Source organism: Myotis nattereri (assembly GCF_964212035.1).
Source record: "Myotis nattereri genome assembly, chromosome: 9".
NCBI classification, from domain to species: domain Eukaryota; kingdom Metazoa; phylum Chordata; class Mammalia; order Chiroptera; family Vespertilionidae; genus Myotis; species Myotis nattereri.
In genome coordinates, this window is record NC_138084.1 from 4,046,427 (window position 1) to 4,061,826 (window position 15,400).

Below are 15,400 nucleotides of genomic sequence, written 5' to 3' on the forward strand. Positions count from 1 at the left end.
GGGAGGCAGCCAATCGATGTTGATGGTTGATGTTTCTCCCTCTCCCTTCCTCTCCCTAGAATCAATGAAGAAGCAAAACTAGGACCCACACACACACATTAGCCTAGACCCGTGGTCGGCAAACCGCGGCTTGCGAGCCACATGCGGCTCTTTGGCCCCTTGAGTGTGGCTCTTCCACAAAATACCACGTGCGGACGCGCATGTACAGTGCGATTGAAACTTCGTGGCCCATGCGCAGAAGTCGGTATTTTGTGGAAGAGCCACACTCAAGGGGCCAAAGAGCCGCATGTGGCTCGCGAGCTGCCGTTTGCCGACCACTGGCCTAGACCTACACTGCACTGTCTTCCATTTGCACTTGTTTTTCCACTGGAAGTTCTTCAAGGGCAGACACAGGCAATGCTTTCTTCTGGAAAACCTCCTGGAGGGCCTGCCTGAGGCTCCTCTTGAGGACGGGGGCCCTCTCTTCAGAAAGCACCACCTCTATGAGGCCAGTAGGCCACAGGGTTTCTTCAGCCCCTTTATCTTACTACAGGCCTGGTGCACGGATTCATGCATGGGTGGGCTCCCTCAGCCTGGCCTGTGCCCTCTGGCAATCCAGGATCTCGCAGGGGATGCTGGTTTCCGCCAGGGTATCAGGCCAAAACCAGCAGTCTGATACCCCCCCCCACCGCCCCCCCCACCCCCGCCAGGGATGTAGTAGGAGAGGAGCCTGAGCCCGGGCTGGGAGCCACTGCTCCTGCTCAATCCGAACCCACTGACCACCTGCATCAAGCATCTGCCCCCTGGTGGTCAGAGCGTGTCATAGCGACCAGTCAAATGGTCCACCGGTCAAATGGTGGACCAGGTGCTTAGGGTTTTATGTGCATAGATGGGATCACTGCCATATGCAGGAAAGACAGTCATTATCCTGCATCACTACCGTGCTCCGTCTGTCACAGGGGCATTTTAAAATGGCTTTTCAGGATCGGACATCTCCACCCAAATCTCAGGGAGGGTTCTACAGTACAGGGAGGTGCCCATCTATGTCACAGAGGGAAAGGCTCGGCCACCGGGTGGTCATGCCGCAACGCCATGGCCTCCACGGCAACTGGGCTCCGGCCTTGGGGCTCTTAAGGGTTTCCGGGACCGTGCGGAGGGTCACAGGCCCTCGACTCACGTTGAAAAAGTGGAAACCAAACATAGGGAGCATGTCTCTCCGTCTCCTGAGATCTTGCTTCCAGGTGTATGTAGCCTCTGGCTCAAATAAATTACAAACATTTTAAAAATGATCACAAATAAAAACTGGAAATCATAAACATGAGAGGTGGTTTGCAGCCGCCCACACTCCACTCGGCTCTTGCTCTTCGCATGGCCTTGTCCGGAAGGTTCCACCACGTTTTTTCGTAGAAAGTAGTAAACAAGCATCTAGGGACACAGACAACGTGCCCACGGCCCCCGAGAGCCGCAGGACGGAAGTCATCCCGCCCGCGCTCTTCCCACGCCCGGCGCCCTCCTCTCCGCGCCGGCCCCCTCCCGCCGCGGGCAGCACCTCACGGAGGCCCATCTCCTCGGGCCCGCGCGATGCGTCCGGGAGCGTCTCAACCGAGAGCGGCCTGTGGGCCGGGCCGCGCGGCTCCGGACGACCCTCCCGGGCAGCCACAGGGCCCCCATTCCCGGCCGCGACCCCCGCCTCGGCCCCGGGCTGCGGGCGCCCGCGAGCCCTGCCCGCGGCCCAGCGGGTCCTGGGATTCTAACGGGGCCGCGTGCGCGGGGCGGCGCCGCCTGTGATTGGCCGCGCCGCGCTGGGGGGCGGGCCCGCGCCGGGCGGCCCGCAGGGCGCCGACAATGAGGCTCCATAAAAGGGAGCGGCGGGGGGCTGGGGCCCCGGATTGAGCCCTCCCCGCCCGGGGTCCCGGCGATCCTGGTCTCGGGGAGGCCCGGACGCGGCCGTCGCAGGCCGGCGGGCGGCGGGGAGGGGCGGCGGCGGACTGCGGAGCCCGGTCGCGGCGGCCCCGGCCGCACCATGGCCCTGAAGGCCGAAGGCGCCGCGCTCGACTGCTTCGAGGTGACGCTCAAATGCGAGGAAGTGGAGGACGAGGACGAGGCCGTGGTGGTGGCCGTGATCCCGCGGCCCGAGCCGATGCTCAGAGGTGAGGATGGCGGGGACGCCACTTCCGCGTCGCGGTGCGGGCGGACCTGCCCCCGCCCGGCGGGCCCCGCGCGCCCCTGCGCTGGGGTCCGGCCGGCCCCTCCCCCTCCCGGGCTCGGAATCCCCGGCCTCCCGCATCCCCTCCCCCGCCCGGGGTCTGGAGCCTTCGATCCCGGCCCCCCCGCCGCGCTCCGGATTTTCCGGTGCCCGAGCGCCCCCTCTCCCCAGCCAGCCGGCGGCCGGGTCCCCGGAGGCGCCTGCGGTCCGCGGCCGCGGTCTCCCGCCCCGCCGAGCGGAGACCGGCCCAGGGCCGGGCTGTGCGGTGGGCCGAGGGCCCGGCCTGGGCGCGGCCGCTGGTGGTCCCGAGCGGCGCGGAGGATGGAGGCCGGCGCCGCTGCCTCCGGCCCCGAGGCTCGCGAGGGCCCTGAGGCTCCCCGGCCCCCACCTCCACACCTGGGCCCTCCGCTGGCGCGAGCCACAGGTGTCCGGTTCCACATCTTCTGGGGTGAGTGGGGTACGTGCTGCACCCGGTTGCACAGAAGTCCTTGCCTGGAGAGGGGGGGACCCTCGGCCCCCCTAGGAGGGGAGTGGCCGCGGGAGGGGGCTCCGGTCTGGGAACTTTCCTCCCCTTCCCCAAAGTCTTCCGGCCTCAGGACGAGGAAACAAAGGGCCACCTTAATGGGAGCAGCACTAGGCATGGAAATGCAAATAGCCTTCACTCCGGACACCTCGTTTTGGGGGGAAGTACCCGCAGGTGGGGGGGGGGGGTGTGTGTAGCCATTCGCTTTACCTCCGGGACGGAATGGCTGCCTCTCCCGTTTGGAATCGGGAGGGTTCGGAAACGAGTGGGGGATAAAGGCCCCATCCCCAGAGCTCTCAGCCCGACGGGGAGGTGACTTCCCAACTTGTACTGGTGTGGATGGAGCGCCCCAGCCAGGCTGTTAGGGCTGAGGAACTAGAAGCCCAGGGAAGCTGATTATGGGGCACCTGCTATGTGCCAGGCACTCTTTTAGGCTGGACGTGCCAGTGGCCATAAACAAGGAGGAAACTGCCCCTCTGGAACGTCCACACGCACTAAGCACCAAGGGCAGGCAAACAAATCAGCGCGTAGTATGTCAGGTGGCGACCCGTGGTTCGGAGGAAAAAGAGTGGGGTCCGTGTTTCATTTGGAATATGGAGTGGTCGTTTCTCTAAGGAGGTGCAATTTGAGCACAGGCCCAAAGGAAGGTGGGGAGTGAACCCCGCAGAGACCCGGAGGAAAGCCGTGTAGGCAGAGGGACTTGCCAGTCCACGGGTCCTGAAGCCAGAAGCTTCTTGGAAAGGTCCCGGTGGGAGAGAAAGAGGAGGAATTCAAGGTTTGGGGCCTGAGCACGGAGGAGGATGGGCTCCCCACTTCCTGAGGTGGGAAGCCTGCTCTGCAGGCTTGGGAGGTGGGGAGTTGGGGTTGGAACATGGCGAGGTGGAGGTGCCTGTGCCATGCCAGTGGCGAGGTCCGGTAGGAAGTTAGACACGCGATTCTAGGTTTCATGGGAGAGTCTGGCTGGAGGTATAAACCCGGGAATTGTCAGCAGGCAGGCAGCGGGACCAGACGTGAGAGGAAGAGGGTAGACAGAAGCGCACTTGTCTGAGAAGTCATGCGTGCTCCAGCGATTCCAGGTTGGAGATGGAGTCATCCTCAGACATTTCTGAGCGCCACTCTCTGCCGGGCACTATTGATGCTGTTGATACAGGCGGGAAGGATCAAAAGTCCATGCTGTCGTGGGGCCTACTGTGTACATAGGAACATACACAGCACACACTGTGCCAGGTGGTGATGTGTGCTGTGGAGGAAACGAAACGGTGACAGGAATGGAGTGCGCAGGTGGCATGGATGGCAGCTGTCTGCAGCAGCAGAGAAGGCCATGGTAGGAATGTGGTTCTTTTTTTTTTTTTTTAATATATTTTATTGATTCTTTACAGAGAGGAAGGGAGAGAGATAGAGAGTCAGAAACATCAATGAGAGAGAAACACCGACCAGCTGCCTCCCGCACACCCCACACCGGGGATGTGTCTGCAACCAAGGTACATGCCCTTGGCCAGAATCGAACCCGGGACCTTTCAGTTCCCAGGCCGACGCTCTATCCACTGAGCCAAAGCGCTTAGGGGAGGAATGTGGTTCTTTAGCCACGACCTGGAGGAGGTGAGGGAGCCATGCAGGTTCCTGAAAAGAGAGGATGAGGGAGGGAGATGAAATGAGGAACTGGCCTAGGGGGCTGGAAAAGAGCCCCAGTGAAGTAGAAGAACCACAGGAAGGTGGTACCTGGGAGCTGAGTGATCAGTCAGAAGACGAGGGTTAAGCGCCAACTGCTGGGTGTAGCACTGGCGACCTTGGTGAGAGCTGTGTGGCCGAGGAGGAGGAAAGAAAGCCTGATTCCAGCTGGGGTCCAGGCTGCTACCCATGGTCACATGGGAGTTAGATGCAACCCCACTCTGGACCTGGATCTTCTGAGTCCTACCCATTCCCCTATCCATTCCAAATGCCACCTCTTCCGTACAGTCCCAGGTGCTGGGGCCCCCCATATTTGTATTTCGTTCCGTCCTCGGATGGGCACGAGCTGTACCCATGAGGGGTCTTAGGCACTCCGCACAGCCCTGAGCTGCCTGCCTTTGCCGAGCTTCCAAGAGCGCCTGCCCTGGCAGCGAATGGTCCTTGTGCACAAAGGGCAGGTGCCAGGCGGCCCCATGGGGAGAGGTTACAGCTGTAGAGGCTCAGGGGCACTGAGAGGCTGGCTTCGATGGGGCGGGCGGCCTTCTGAGCGGCCTCAGCAGGTGGAGAAGCAGGCACGTAGCTCCTCACTGACCGGAGGCTCATTGAGCATCTCCTCCCCTAGGTGCCCGGCCCTGTGGGGACAATAAGATGGTGAAATTTACCATCTTTGACCTCAGGGAAGTGTGACATGATGTCAGACATGGATGTGATAAACTGCCAGGGAAGCTTCCAGGCATGAGCATTTGAGCAGGTCCGTGAAGGGAGTGTAGGGATTTGCCAGACTGACGGGATTCTGGGTGGATGTGCCAAGATGAAGACTTAATTTGTTTGTTTAAAACAAACAGTTCATTCTTGTATTGTTGTTACTATTATTATTAATTATTACCTAACTTTTGCCCATCCCTGTAGTGTTCCAATAGGAGACAAAGGCATGGGATATTTATGAGCAAGGGAAGGGGACGTTACGTCAGTATACAGAAGGCATTTCTGGTGCAGATAACCTAAATAGTGAGGCTAATTCTAAAGAATGTTGTTAATTTTCAGTTCAGTGATCGTCAGTCTGGTAGTCATCGTATCTGCTTTCTTGTTATCTTTGCAAACAGTGCTTTAGGCATTTGCCCTTTAACATCCCAAAGGTTTGAGGCATAAGGCGAGCAAGGTAGCTCCTCTGGGATGACAGCTCCAGCTCCATTTATTCTTTTTTCTTTCTTTCTTCTTTTTTAGGATGAAAGCTGAAGGATTTATTTTGTTTAAAATTTTTTTATTGATTTCACAGAGGAAGGAAGAGGGAGAGAGAGATAGAAACATCAATGATGAGAGAGAATCATTGATCGGCTGCCTCCTATGCGCCCCCCACTAGGGATTGAGACCACAACCTGGTTATGTGCCCTGACCGGGAATTGAACTGTGACGTCCTGGTCCATAGGTCAGTGCTCAACCTAAAGCCACCCCAGCGGGGATGCGCCTCCCGTACACCACCAAGTTTGGGGACCAGTGTCCTAACTCTCGCCACCAGTGCAGTATTGCCTAACAGTGGCCGTGGGCACCTTTGCTGCTAACACTGCCCCCTCCACTCCTTCCGTAGTGGCTCAGCAGGAGAAGACCCAGCCGCCCAGGCCCAGCCTCCTGGAGGCAGGCGGCCATGGCTGTGAGGAGCCCAAGCTGCAGATGACTTGGGAGCAGGAGTTCCTGGTGGGGAACAGCCCGGAAGGCAGCGGGCGGGCGCTGTGCATGGTGTGTGGGGCCGAGATCCAGTTCCCCTCGGCGGACACGGCGCGCGCGCACATCCTGGAGCAGCATCCTCACACCCTGGACCTGAGCCCTTCTGAGAAGAGCAACATCCTGGAGGCCTGGAGCGAGGGGGTGGCCCTGTTGCAAGATGTCAGAGCTGAGCAGCCATCCCCACCCAGCTCAGGTAGTTGGGCCTGGGGTGGGGGTGGGAGCAAAGCAGACCTGTGGGGACGCGTGTGGCGCTCACGGGGCATTTGCCCCCTTCAGACTCGGCCCAGGACGTCAGTGCAGACCCTGACTCTGCCCCAGACCCTGCCAGAATGCCAGCAGAGATTGTTGTTCTTCTGGACTCTGAGGACAACACAGTCCTCCCGAGAAGGACCCGGCCCAGGGGACTCCGCCCCCTTGAGCTTCCAGGTCAGTCATGGGGAGCCAGTGAGGCTGAGCTGGGGGAAAGGGAGGCACAGGCCTGGGTTCAGGGGGTAGAGCGGCTACGGGCAGAGAGCTTCAGCAGCGGGGTTCAGGTTGAGGTTGCGGGGTTCAGGCATATTCCCTTTTTTGCAGTTGCCCCTGCCATAGAGCCAGTAAATAAGAAGCCTCGTAGTCAGAGATGGAAGGAGCCCCCGGAGGAAGAGCCGGTCAGAAAGAAGAAAAGCAGATCCATGACCAAAAACCTGGACCCGGACCCGGACCCGGACCCGAACTCTGACTCAGGTAAAGCGGGAGCCAGGTGGAGGCACATGGGGGCTCTGGCTGCGGCGCTCCAGACCGAGCCAGTGATGGTGGCAGGGCCCAGGCTGGGGGCACCTGCACGTCGCCTCTGGTGCTCAGGCCTCCAGGTTCTGGCCTCCGTGGGGGAAGGCTGCCCGCTCCTGGACTCACAGTCCCACCCTCCTCCCTTGCAGACCCCTTGTCGCCTGACTCGCCCATGGAGGCCTTCACAGCGCCCCCCGAGGTCCGACACTTCACGGATGGCAGCTTCCCTCCCGGCTTCGTCCTGCAGCTCTTTTCCCACCCCCACCTAAGGGCCTTGGACGGCAAGGGCGCACCCAGGGAGGGGCGCGCGGCCGAAGGAGGCCTCCCCCCGCTGGAGAGCCCCTCTCCAGGTGAGCTCCCGAGAGAGACCAGGGGCGGGCAGGCTGCGTGGGCTCTGCCTCCTGGAGGCTGCTCCTTGATGTTTGGCGCTTGGGTCCCTGGGAGGTGGGGGCTGGGGCAGGCGGATTGAAGGACGGGGCTGGCTCTGGGCCGAGCTTTCCTCACAGGCCTTGGTGTGTCCTGGAATGGGTTGTTAGGTGGGAGTAGGCCAGTCCTCCCCCAGGGTGACTCCCAGAGTTGACTGCAGCTGGAGCCTGAGAGGTGCCCCCTGGGCCTGTTAACAGACTAGACCAATGGTGAGCGCTGAGCAGACACCTCTGGGGAGAGCAGCTCAGCAAGCTGCCGAATGACAGCCGTGAGCGCGTGTTTTTGTCGCACATCCTACTGATCTTGAGAAACTTCTATATGCAGTTCACTTGGTCCCTACGAAAGTGCCTTTTCCAGAGGAGATTCTCAGCGATGGTTCCTCCTTCCCCGCGATGCCTGTGTTAGTTTCCTGTGGCTGCTGTAACAAGTTCCCACAAACTCAGTGGCGTACAGCAGCACAAGGTGCTACTTTTCTGTTCTGGAGGTCGGAGGTCTCACTGGGCCAAAAAATCCCGGTGTCGGCAGGACCGCGTTCCTTCTGGAGGCTCGGGGAGCCTGCATCTTGCCTTTTCAGGGTTCTAGAGGCCGCCCGCATTCCCTGCTTCGCCTCCTCTTCCATCTTCCTGGCCCTTGGTGGCCAGCAGACCCTTTCTCGGAACGCCATCTTTGGCCTGACTCTTCTGCCACCTCCTTCCCCACTTAAGGACCCTTGTGACTACACCGAGTCCACCAGGTCGTCCAGATGAATCTCTAGTTTAAAATCACCTGACTGGCACCATCAGTTCCAGCCATGTTGAGCCTAAGTCTGCAGCCTTACTTCTCCTCTGCCGTGGAACTTACCTTCACAGGCCCTGGGGACCTGTGTTCTGCCTATACCAGTGGTCGGCAAATCGCGGCTCGCGAGCCACATGCAGCTCTTTGGCCCCTTGAGTATGGCTCTCCCACAAAATACCAACTTCTGCGCGTGGGCCACGAAGTTTCAATCGCACTGTACTAGTGCGCCCGCACGTGGTATTTTGTGGAAGAGCCACACTCAAGGGGCTAAAGAGCCACATGTGGCTCGCAAGCCGCGGTTTGCCGACCACTGGCCTATACCATAGTCATGGCACCAGCAGAGGCAGGGCTCCGATGAGAGCAGAGCACAGTGCAGTGGCGGGGGCTGAGCCTGCTTCCTCTTGGTTTCGCCAGGCCAGGCACGGCCCGCAGCGTCTCAGGCTCAGGAAATGGTCTTGAAGGAGTGAGTGAGTGAGTGAGTGAGTAAGTGGCGCAGGGAGTGCCTGGCCCAGCCTGTGTGAACGTGCGATTGGAGTTAGAGCCCGAGGAAGATGGCACTCGAGAGGAGAAGCACGCGTGCCCCTTCTCCAGCCAATCTCTCGCCGCAGTGACCATTCGTAATAGTTGGCTCTGTGTCCGCAGACCGCCCCAGAGCTCTGCGTGTGCAGGAGGCGTGTGCCTGCTTCCTCCCCATCTCACGGCGGGCGTCCCTTCACGTTGATCCGGTTTTAACTGGCTCAAGTTTCAGCTTGAGTCACATTCGGTCCTGTCTCCCCGAGACTGCTTGGACTTGAACGTTTCTGAGTCTCCTGTTGTCTTGGGTCACAGCTCTCAATGGCTGCCTCTTCCTCTGTTCAGTGGGTCTGCTTTCATTCTCAAAACAGCCTTCATTTTGAGGCTTGGGTTCCCTGTGCCCAACTCCACGTCCCTGGAGTAGGGAGTCGCTGAGCAGGGAGTCGCTGAGCCCTGGTCCCTTTGGGTGAGTGGGGAAGACTTGAGGCTCAGCAAAGTGAGTGAGTGACGTGAGGGGTGCAGGGGCTGCAGGCATTCCCCGCAGTGGCAGGATCTGTGGAGTTGGGACTCGGCCGGAAGCCACAGAAGACACTAAACAGAACCACAGCAAGTGTCTTGCCGCCCAGCGCCAAGCGAGGCCCCGTGGAAAAGGACATGCGGGAGGCGGCCTTTGTCCCCCAGAAGCTGTGGTCGGAGGGACAGGTTGGAGGCAGCGAAGGCTCCGCCCCATGCTGGTCCTGTGCAGAGTGAAGGTTCCACCAGCGCTGCAGGCTCTTCCAGGACCTCAGAGCTTGGCTGGATTTCTCAGAAACTGAGGCTTCAACCGACCATCTCTGCTTGGAGTTGTTTTACGTATTAAAGTTTGCTGAAGATTTTATTTGAATAAAGACACTACCACTTTTAAAAGTTTACAGATCAAGGTTTTAGAAGTTGGAGAAGTTCTCTGGTCAGGTCAGCTGAGCGGATGGATACGAGTGTGAAGCAGTCAGGAAGGACTGGGGCTCTCCAAGGGCCTTGTAGGATGAAGGTGGGAGGGGGCCCAGGCCGAAGGGGGCCCAGAGGGCGCCGGCTCCCGTTTTACTGAAGAGGACGCCAGCCTTGGGAGGTAAGGCCCCTCGCCCAGGCCCCTCCCCTGGGTAGCGGCAGCCTCTGTGCATGTCACCGAGCCCACCACAGGTGGTGTATAGGCTCCCCCCCCCGCCCCCCAGGCCACATCCTCTGCCTTTGCTCCCTCCCTGTAACTGTCACTCCTCCAGAGGCCAGCCCTGCAGACCCATTGCCAAGGCCATCTCTCCCCGCGGACATTTCTCTGTCATCCATCAGTTTTCTTCTGGGTTTTGGCCAGCAACCTACACAAAGCTATTACTCCCTTCTTACCCCGCCTCCCTCCCTAGCCGCTGTCCCATTTGTCTGTGAACTTTCATCCGCTTCCTGGAATTAAGCTCCTCAGGTCAGGATGCTGGCCTGTTTCACGTACTGTGGCATCCCGGTGCCCAGCACAGGATAGGTGCTGCTTACTGGGTATGTGGTGAGAGAATGAGTAAGTGCCCCAACCTTGGGTCAGGGTGTATACTCACTCCCTGGGTGACCTCGCCCAGAATCGCAGCTTTAAATACCACTCTTGTGCTCACAACTCCTGCCTTGACCCTCCAGACCTCTCCTCTCCCCTCTGTCCCCACCTCTCTTCGAATTGCCCATGTGACATCTCTACTTGGGCCAAACGTTCTCTCAAGCTTGGCACATCGGAGCGGAACCCAGTCTCTTCCCCTCGCCCCAGTCAATCTAGTCTTCCTCAGTCTTTTCTCTTGAGGAAACTGGCCACCTCATTCTTCAGTTTGCTTGGGTCAAACCCTCAGTCATCCTCTTGTCTCTCAAACCCGCCTCAGACCATTGACAAATCTGTTAGCTCCACCTCCAGGTGTGTTCAGAATTCACCTTCCTGTCACCACCTCCATGGCAGCTCCCCTGTCCCAGCTGTCCCTTGCCTGGTTCCTGGGACAGCCTGCCAGCTAGTCTCTGGCTGCTTACCGTTGCCCGCTGTGGCCTGGCCTCAGAGCAGCCAGTGTCCCTGTCAAACACCACCGTCTTGCCCTGTCCCTCACTCTCCAGATAAAGCGTGAGTCCTCGTGGTGATGTGATCCTCACCCGGGATCTTTCCTGTCCCTGCACCCTCACTGCAGGGACGGGCCTTGTCTTCCCCCCACCCGGATGCTGCTCCCCCAGCTCTCTGCCGAGCTGACCCCTCGCTTCCTGTCCATCTTTGCTCACGGGCCAGCATCCTGAGACCCTCCCTATCCCCTTCCCTGGTGGGGGCTTTCCTTTGCATCTGTCTGCATATATCCTATTGCATCTCTTGTTTATTCTCATTGATTGGCTGTCATCACTGGGACGTAAATTCCAAGAAAGCCACTTGCTCTGCTCCACGCCTGCCGTTCCCCTAGCAACTGGAACGGTGGGGCAGAGCAGAGCATGGTACCCAATAAGTCATTGTTGATAAAGGAGCGAATGAGTGGGATTCGGCCTGTCCTCATGGAGCTTATAGTTTATCAGGAGACAGACCAGCTTCTGAGCACAAGCAGAATTTGCTCATTGGGCTTCCTCACACCGGGCACTGGACTCTGGAAACGGGGTGTGTGTGCGGAGACCTTCAGGAACATCCTCAGAGTGGGGTGTCTGGAGGGCCCTGACCCTGCTCTCTGCTCCCATTCCTGCCCAGGTCCCCCTTCGGGCCTTCGCGGGACGCTGGATCTCCAGGTGATCCGGGTGGATGGAGGCGTCCCCGGCAGTCAGCCTCCTGCAAGACTGGTCCAAGCATCCCCAGGGCACCAAGGGTGTGGGAGCAGGTGACACCCCAGACCGCCGCGGTTTTGTTGGAATCAGCACCACTCGGGGCGGCGAGAGGCAGGGAGTGGTGTATAGGTTCCTGCTTTCCCGGGGATGGGGACGAGGTGGAGGAGGCCGTATCCCCTTTCGGCTTCCGCTCCGCCACCTGATGAAGAGCGCCAAGGCAGGGCGGAGGCGGGGAGGGGCAGCATCCACTGTTGGTCGTGGGGGCCGTGGCTGAGGCTGGTAGTGGTAGGGCACTGGGCCTGTGGAGAACCCCACCCGATCCTTTAGCTGACCCAGACCTCTGTCCCCGCTGCCGCCCGCCCTCTCGCCGCCCACCGTTCTCCTTTGGCGCAGTGCCTTACACCAGAAGGAGGAGGCCACCGCGGGGTTTGAGCTGAGTCCCACTACCTCGGAGGGCGCCCCTCCTCCCCGTTCAGGCCCCTAAGCCAGGAGGCCTCCATTACCTCTTCCCCTCCGCCCCTGCAGGAGGCCCAGCAGCCCCCCGGGGCTTCATTCACTCCCACTCCTTTTCTCCTGTTTTCCTGTTGTATATAAATCTCCTTGTTGACAATAAATTATTTTTTTTTATTAAGAGAGTTCCGTCTGGGCCATCATTGGGGGGAGGGGCTAGCTAGGAGGATAGCTGGCTTCCTGGGGTGACCTTGAGGGGCAGGAGGGCTGAAAGGTTGTCCTGGCAGGAGTGGAAGGCCCCACCCCAGAGGTAGGGACAGGACCAGGGCAGGGCTTTGTTGGTCCAGAGGCCTGGGCTGCCTTGGCGTCAGCCAGAGAAGCCCCTAACCTTTCCCCTCCCCCGCCCTGGAAATGTGCTTGCTGACTCCCAGGCCACTGTCCAAGAGAGGCCTCGGCCCAGGGGTCCTCACCCTAGGAGGTGAGGCTTAACCTGGCCTTTTTAAAGGGAAGTGGTGGTGGCCAGCCCCAAGCCAGCCTGCAGCGGGAGAGATGAGTCCCCGCCCCCACCCCACGATGGGAAGGTGGGCACGTGGGTCCTAAACACAGCCCTGCCTCCAGCATTTCAACTCTGTGCTCAGCTGAACACTTCAGTTTAATTGAACCCGAGCCTTTGTCCTGTTTCCTGTTCCCCAGACCAGGAGGTGGCCCACCTTGGGTCTTCACCAGATTCCTTCCCCTCCGAAACTACCATCACAGGCCAGTGACGGGGTTTTTCCCGTTGGTGGTATGGAGCTCTGAAGAAGGGCCCGGGAGCTTCCCCCAGACCCCGCACAGCACTGCCTCGTTTGGAGTCCAGGGGCAGGTGGGATAAAGAGGGGAGTCCCCCGTCTGCTCCTGATAAATACTGAGTGTTCAGGGAGAGGGCGCAGCTAGGGCCCAGGGCAGCGGTTCCCGTATGGCACTGACTCAGGTTTGAGACCATCCAGAAAGCCAATTCCTAAATCAGGGAGGATCTGGTTTAGAAGGATCTGGGCCTGAGGTCGCTGTTACCTGAGCTGGTGTCACTCTTGATCCAGGCCAGATGTGAGGAATCTCGCTGATGGACTCACGGGACGTGGTCCTTTCTCCCCACCTGGCTCACTTGGAGCCCAAGGATGTACGGGGCCTGGCCCAGGGGAGGGTAGAAGACCAGTGCTGCGTGGTGGGGAGACGTCAGCGGGCAGAGATTCCGGACCCACTGTGTGGTGTCAGGCGGGCCATGGGATTTCCGAGTCTGCCACCACCTGTGCAGGTTGGCAAAACTCGTATCCTCCCTAGCAGGAAGGGATGAATGATGCTGAAAACCGGGCTCTGAAACAGGAATGTGAATTACTGCCAGTGATCCCTCTCCATCCTTTCAATCATGGGACTGTTTACATTCACGCCGACGTGCTTTTCAACAGCGTGGCTGTGTTGCTGGACGTTCACAATTGAGAAAACGTATATACAAGCTCGTTGTAAAATCGTGAAGCTCAATGCACCTTCACCGCTATTAACCTGATTCATGGTTGGACCCACTAGACTGTGAGCTCCTTCGGGCAGGGACTAGTTTGCGGTGACTTCGTTTTCCTAGAGCCCTGCATAGGGCCTGGCGCATAGCAGGTGCTCAGTAAATGTGTGTCAAGTGCCCTCTTGGCTTGTGTTTGTATGTGACATTTTTTCAACGTAAGCTGGTCCCTGGAGTGCAGTTCTCTGCATAGGGCGGCTGCCACGGTGACGGCAGCCCCACCTCCCAGTTGGCATATGAGCATGCGCGGCTGGGAGCTGCCACTGGGCACCTCTGGGCTTCCAGGGAGAAAGAGGTAGAGAGCGTGGGGCCAAGGGCATGACTCCACCCGGAATACAGAGGGAAGTTTCTGAATATAGGTGACTGATGGCTCAGGATCCCCCACCGGGACTGGAGCCTCCATCCCGGAACACCACCAAAGCCTCACAAATACCTCCCAGGGCGGAGTGATGAGAACCAACCACGACTTGGGTTGAAGGGGTGGGGAGGAGGGTGCCTCTGCCCCTGGCTCCTGACACCCACGCTCCTAGTCCCCGATACTCCCTTCCGCTCTGAAGCTGGCCACCTGCGGCCCCTCCCTGTTGCCCTCCTAGGTCAGGAAGATCTTTTTGGATGCCAGTGATAGCCTGTGGCAAAGCCAGCCTGAGACAAGGGAAGCAGCAGCACCAGTCCTTGAGGAGAAGCTGGTGTGTGAGGGTATGGTTGGGGGGGGCCCGGCTGGGCCCTGTGCAGCACCCCTTTTGCGTCACGGTTGGCCCATCCCTGGGCTACTGTGTAGCTCACATGAGATGGCATCTGGGCCCGTTGTAAACTGCAAAGCCCCACACACCCCTGAGGTGTGCTGGGGGGGCTGGGGGGCTGGGGGGCTGGGATAGGAGAGTGTCTGATGGCGTGGCAGACCCTCTGTGTCTCCCCCACCGGGTCTGTTGGGAAGGGAATGCCCAGCTGACCTCCCCAAGGCGGCACAAGCAGGGAGGGGGCAGCTGCCGGCAGCTGTGGTGGCGGGGAGGCTGCTTCCACTGCACCCGGTGGGTCTGCCCACCTTGGAACCAGCTGCCTCAGCCCAGGCCCTTCCCCAGAGGGAACAGCACCTTCCCTCGCACAGAATGCACCAGCCTCCAGGGAAGGACGAGGAGCCCTTTGGGGCTCCCCAACACCATGTCCCAGCCCCAGGCGCCTCAGGCCCCACATCACCCGAGAAGCAGGAGCAGCAAGGGGGCAGGGGGCAGCCACCCGTGGGCTCAGATTCCACAAACACGCATGATCCCCACTGTGGGTCTCCCCATGGTGTGCCCGTTGTGTGGGTGAGGAAACTGAGGCACTGCTCCGTGAGCCGGGTGACTTGTCTGATGTGCCGAGCCTGGGTCTGAGCCCAGGGCTCTTGCTTCTACACCGCAGGCCTGTTGCGGCTTTAGGAAGACTGCCATCTTCCCTGAGAGCGGAGGTGGGAGAAGGAGGGTCATTCACAATGAGAAACCCTCCGTGGCAGCACCCCGTCCCCTCCAGCACGCTGATGGTGGTGCCCAGTGTCCTCCTCATCCCAGTTTCCAGAGACCCCAGGGCCTGGCACTGCTGTGATCGTGCCCTGTGCCCGGCGGTGCCGGCTGGAGAGGCTCACTGCAGATGCGGAAGCGTGCGCATCTCACCTGTCCTGCTCACGGTGGCTGGGAACCAATCCGAGGGCTCTGAGCGGGGAGGCAGACCTGCTCCTCACCTGCCCCTTTTCTCCAGAGGTTGGCTCCTGGGCCGCTGGGTGGGCCCTGCCTGCTGACCCTGGCTCAGGCTGGGCTTGGTGTTTGGAGGCCACACAAGCAGTGGCTGGTACAGTGATGTCCACATGAGCTTGGGCCACTCTAAGGGGCAGAGCATTGGGGTGGGGGCGTGCTTCTCCTAGCCCGACCCTGTCATTGCCCCTCACTCCCTTTCCCTGACGTGGGGCGAGTCCTCTTGCCTACCACGGCACCCATGTCTCCGTTTGCCTCGGAGAGCCTCGCCCCTGGCCCTCCGAGGTCAGAGCTGGTGGAGACAGCTGTATGCA

General features: G+C 59.9%; 1 protein-coding gene across 1 annotated transcript; it reads left to right on the forward strand.

Annotated features, from left to right (window-relative positions):
• The first annotated feature begins 1,813 nt into the window (after positions 1–1,813).
• On the forward strand, positions 1,814–12,001 carry SPINDOC (spindlin interactor and repressor of chromatin binding). The gene is given in 7 exon segments (XM_081099757.1): positions 1,814–2,129; positions 5,962–6,291; positions 6,375–6,524; positions 6,672–6,821; positions 7,013–7,213; positions 11,293–11,341; positions 11,343–12,001. Coding segments are annotated over 7 exon segments (1,305 nt in total). The 5' UTR covers positions 1,814–2,002; the 3' UTR covers positions 11,641–12,001.
• Positions 12,002–15,400: the final 3,399 nt, after the last annotated feature.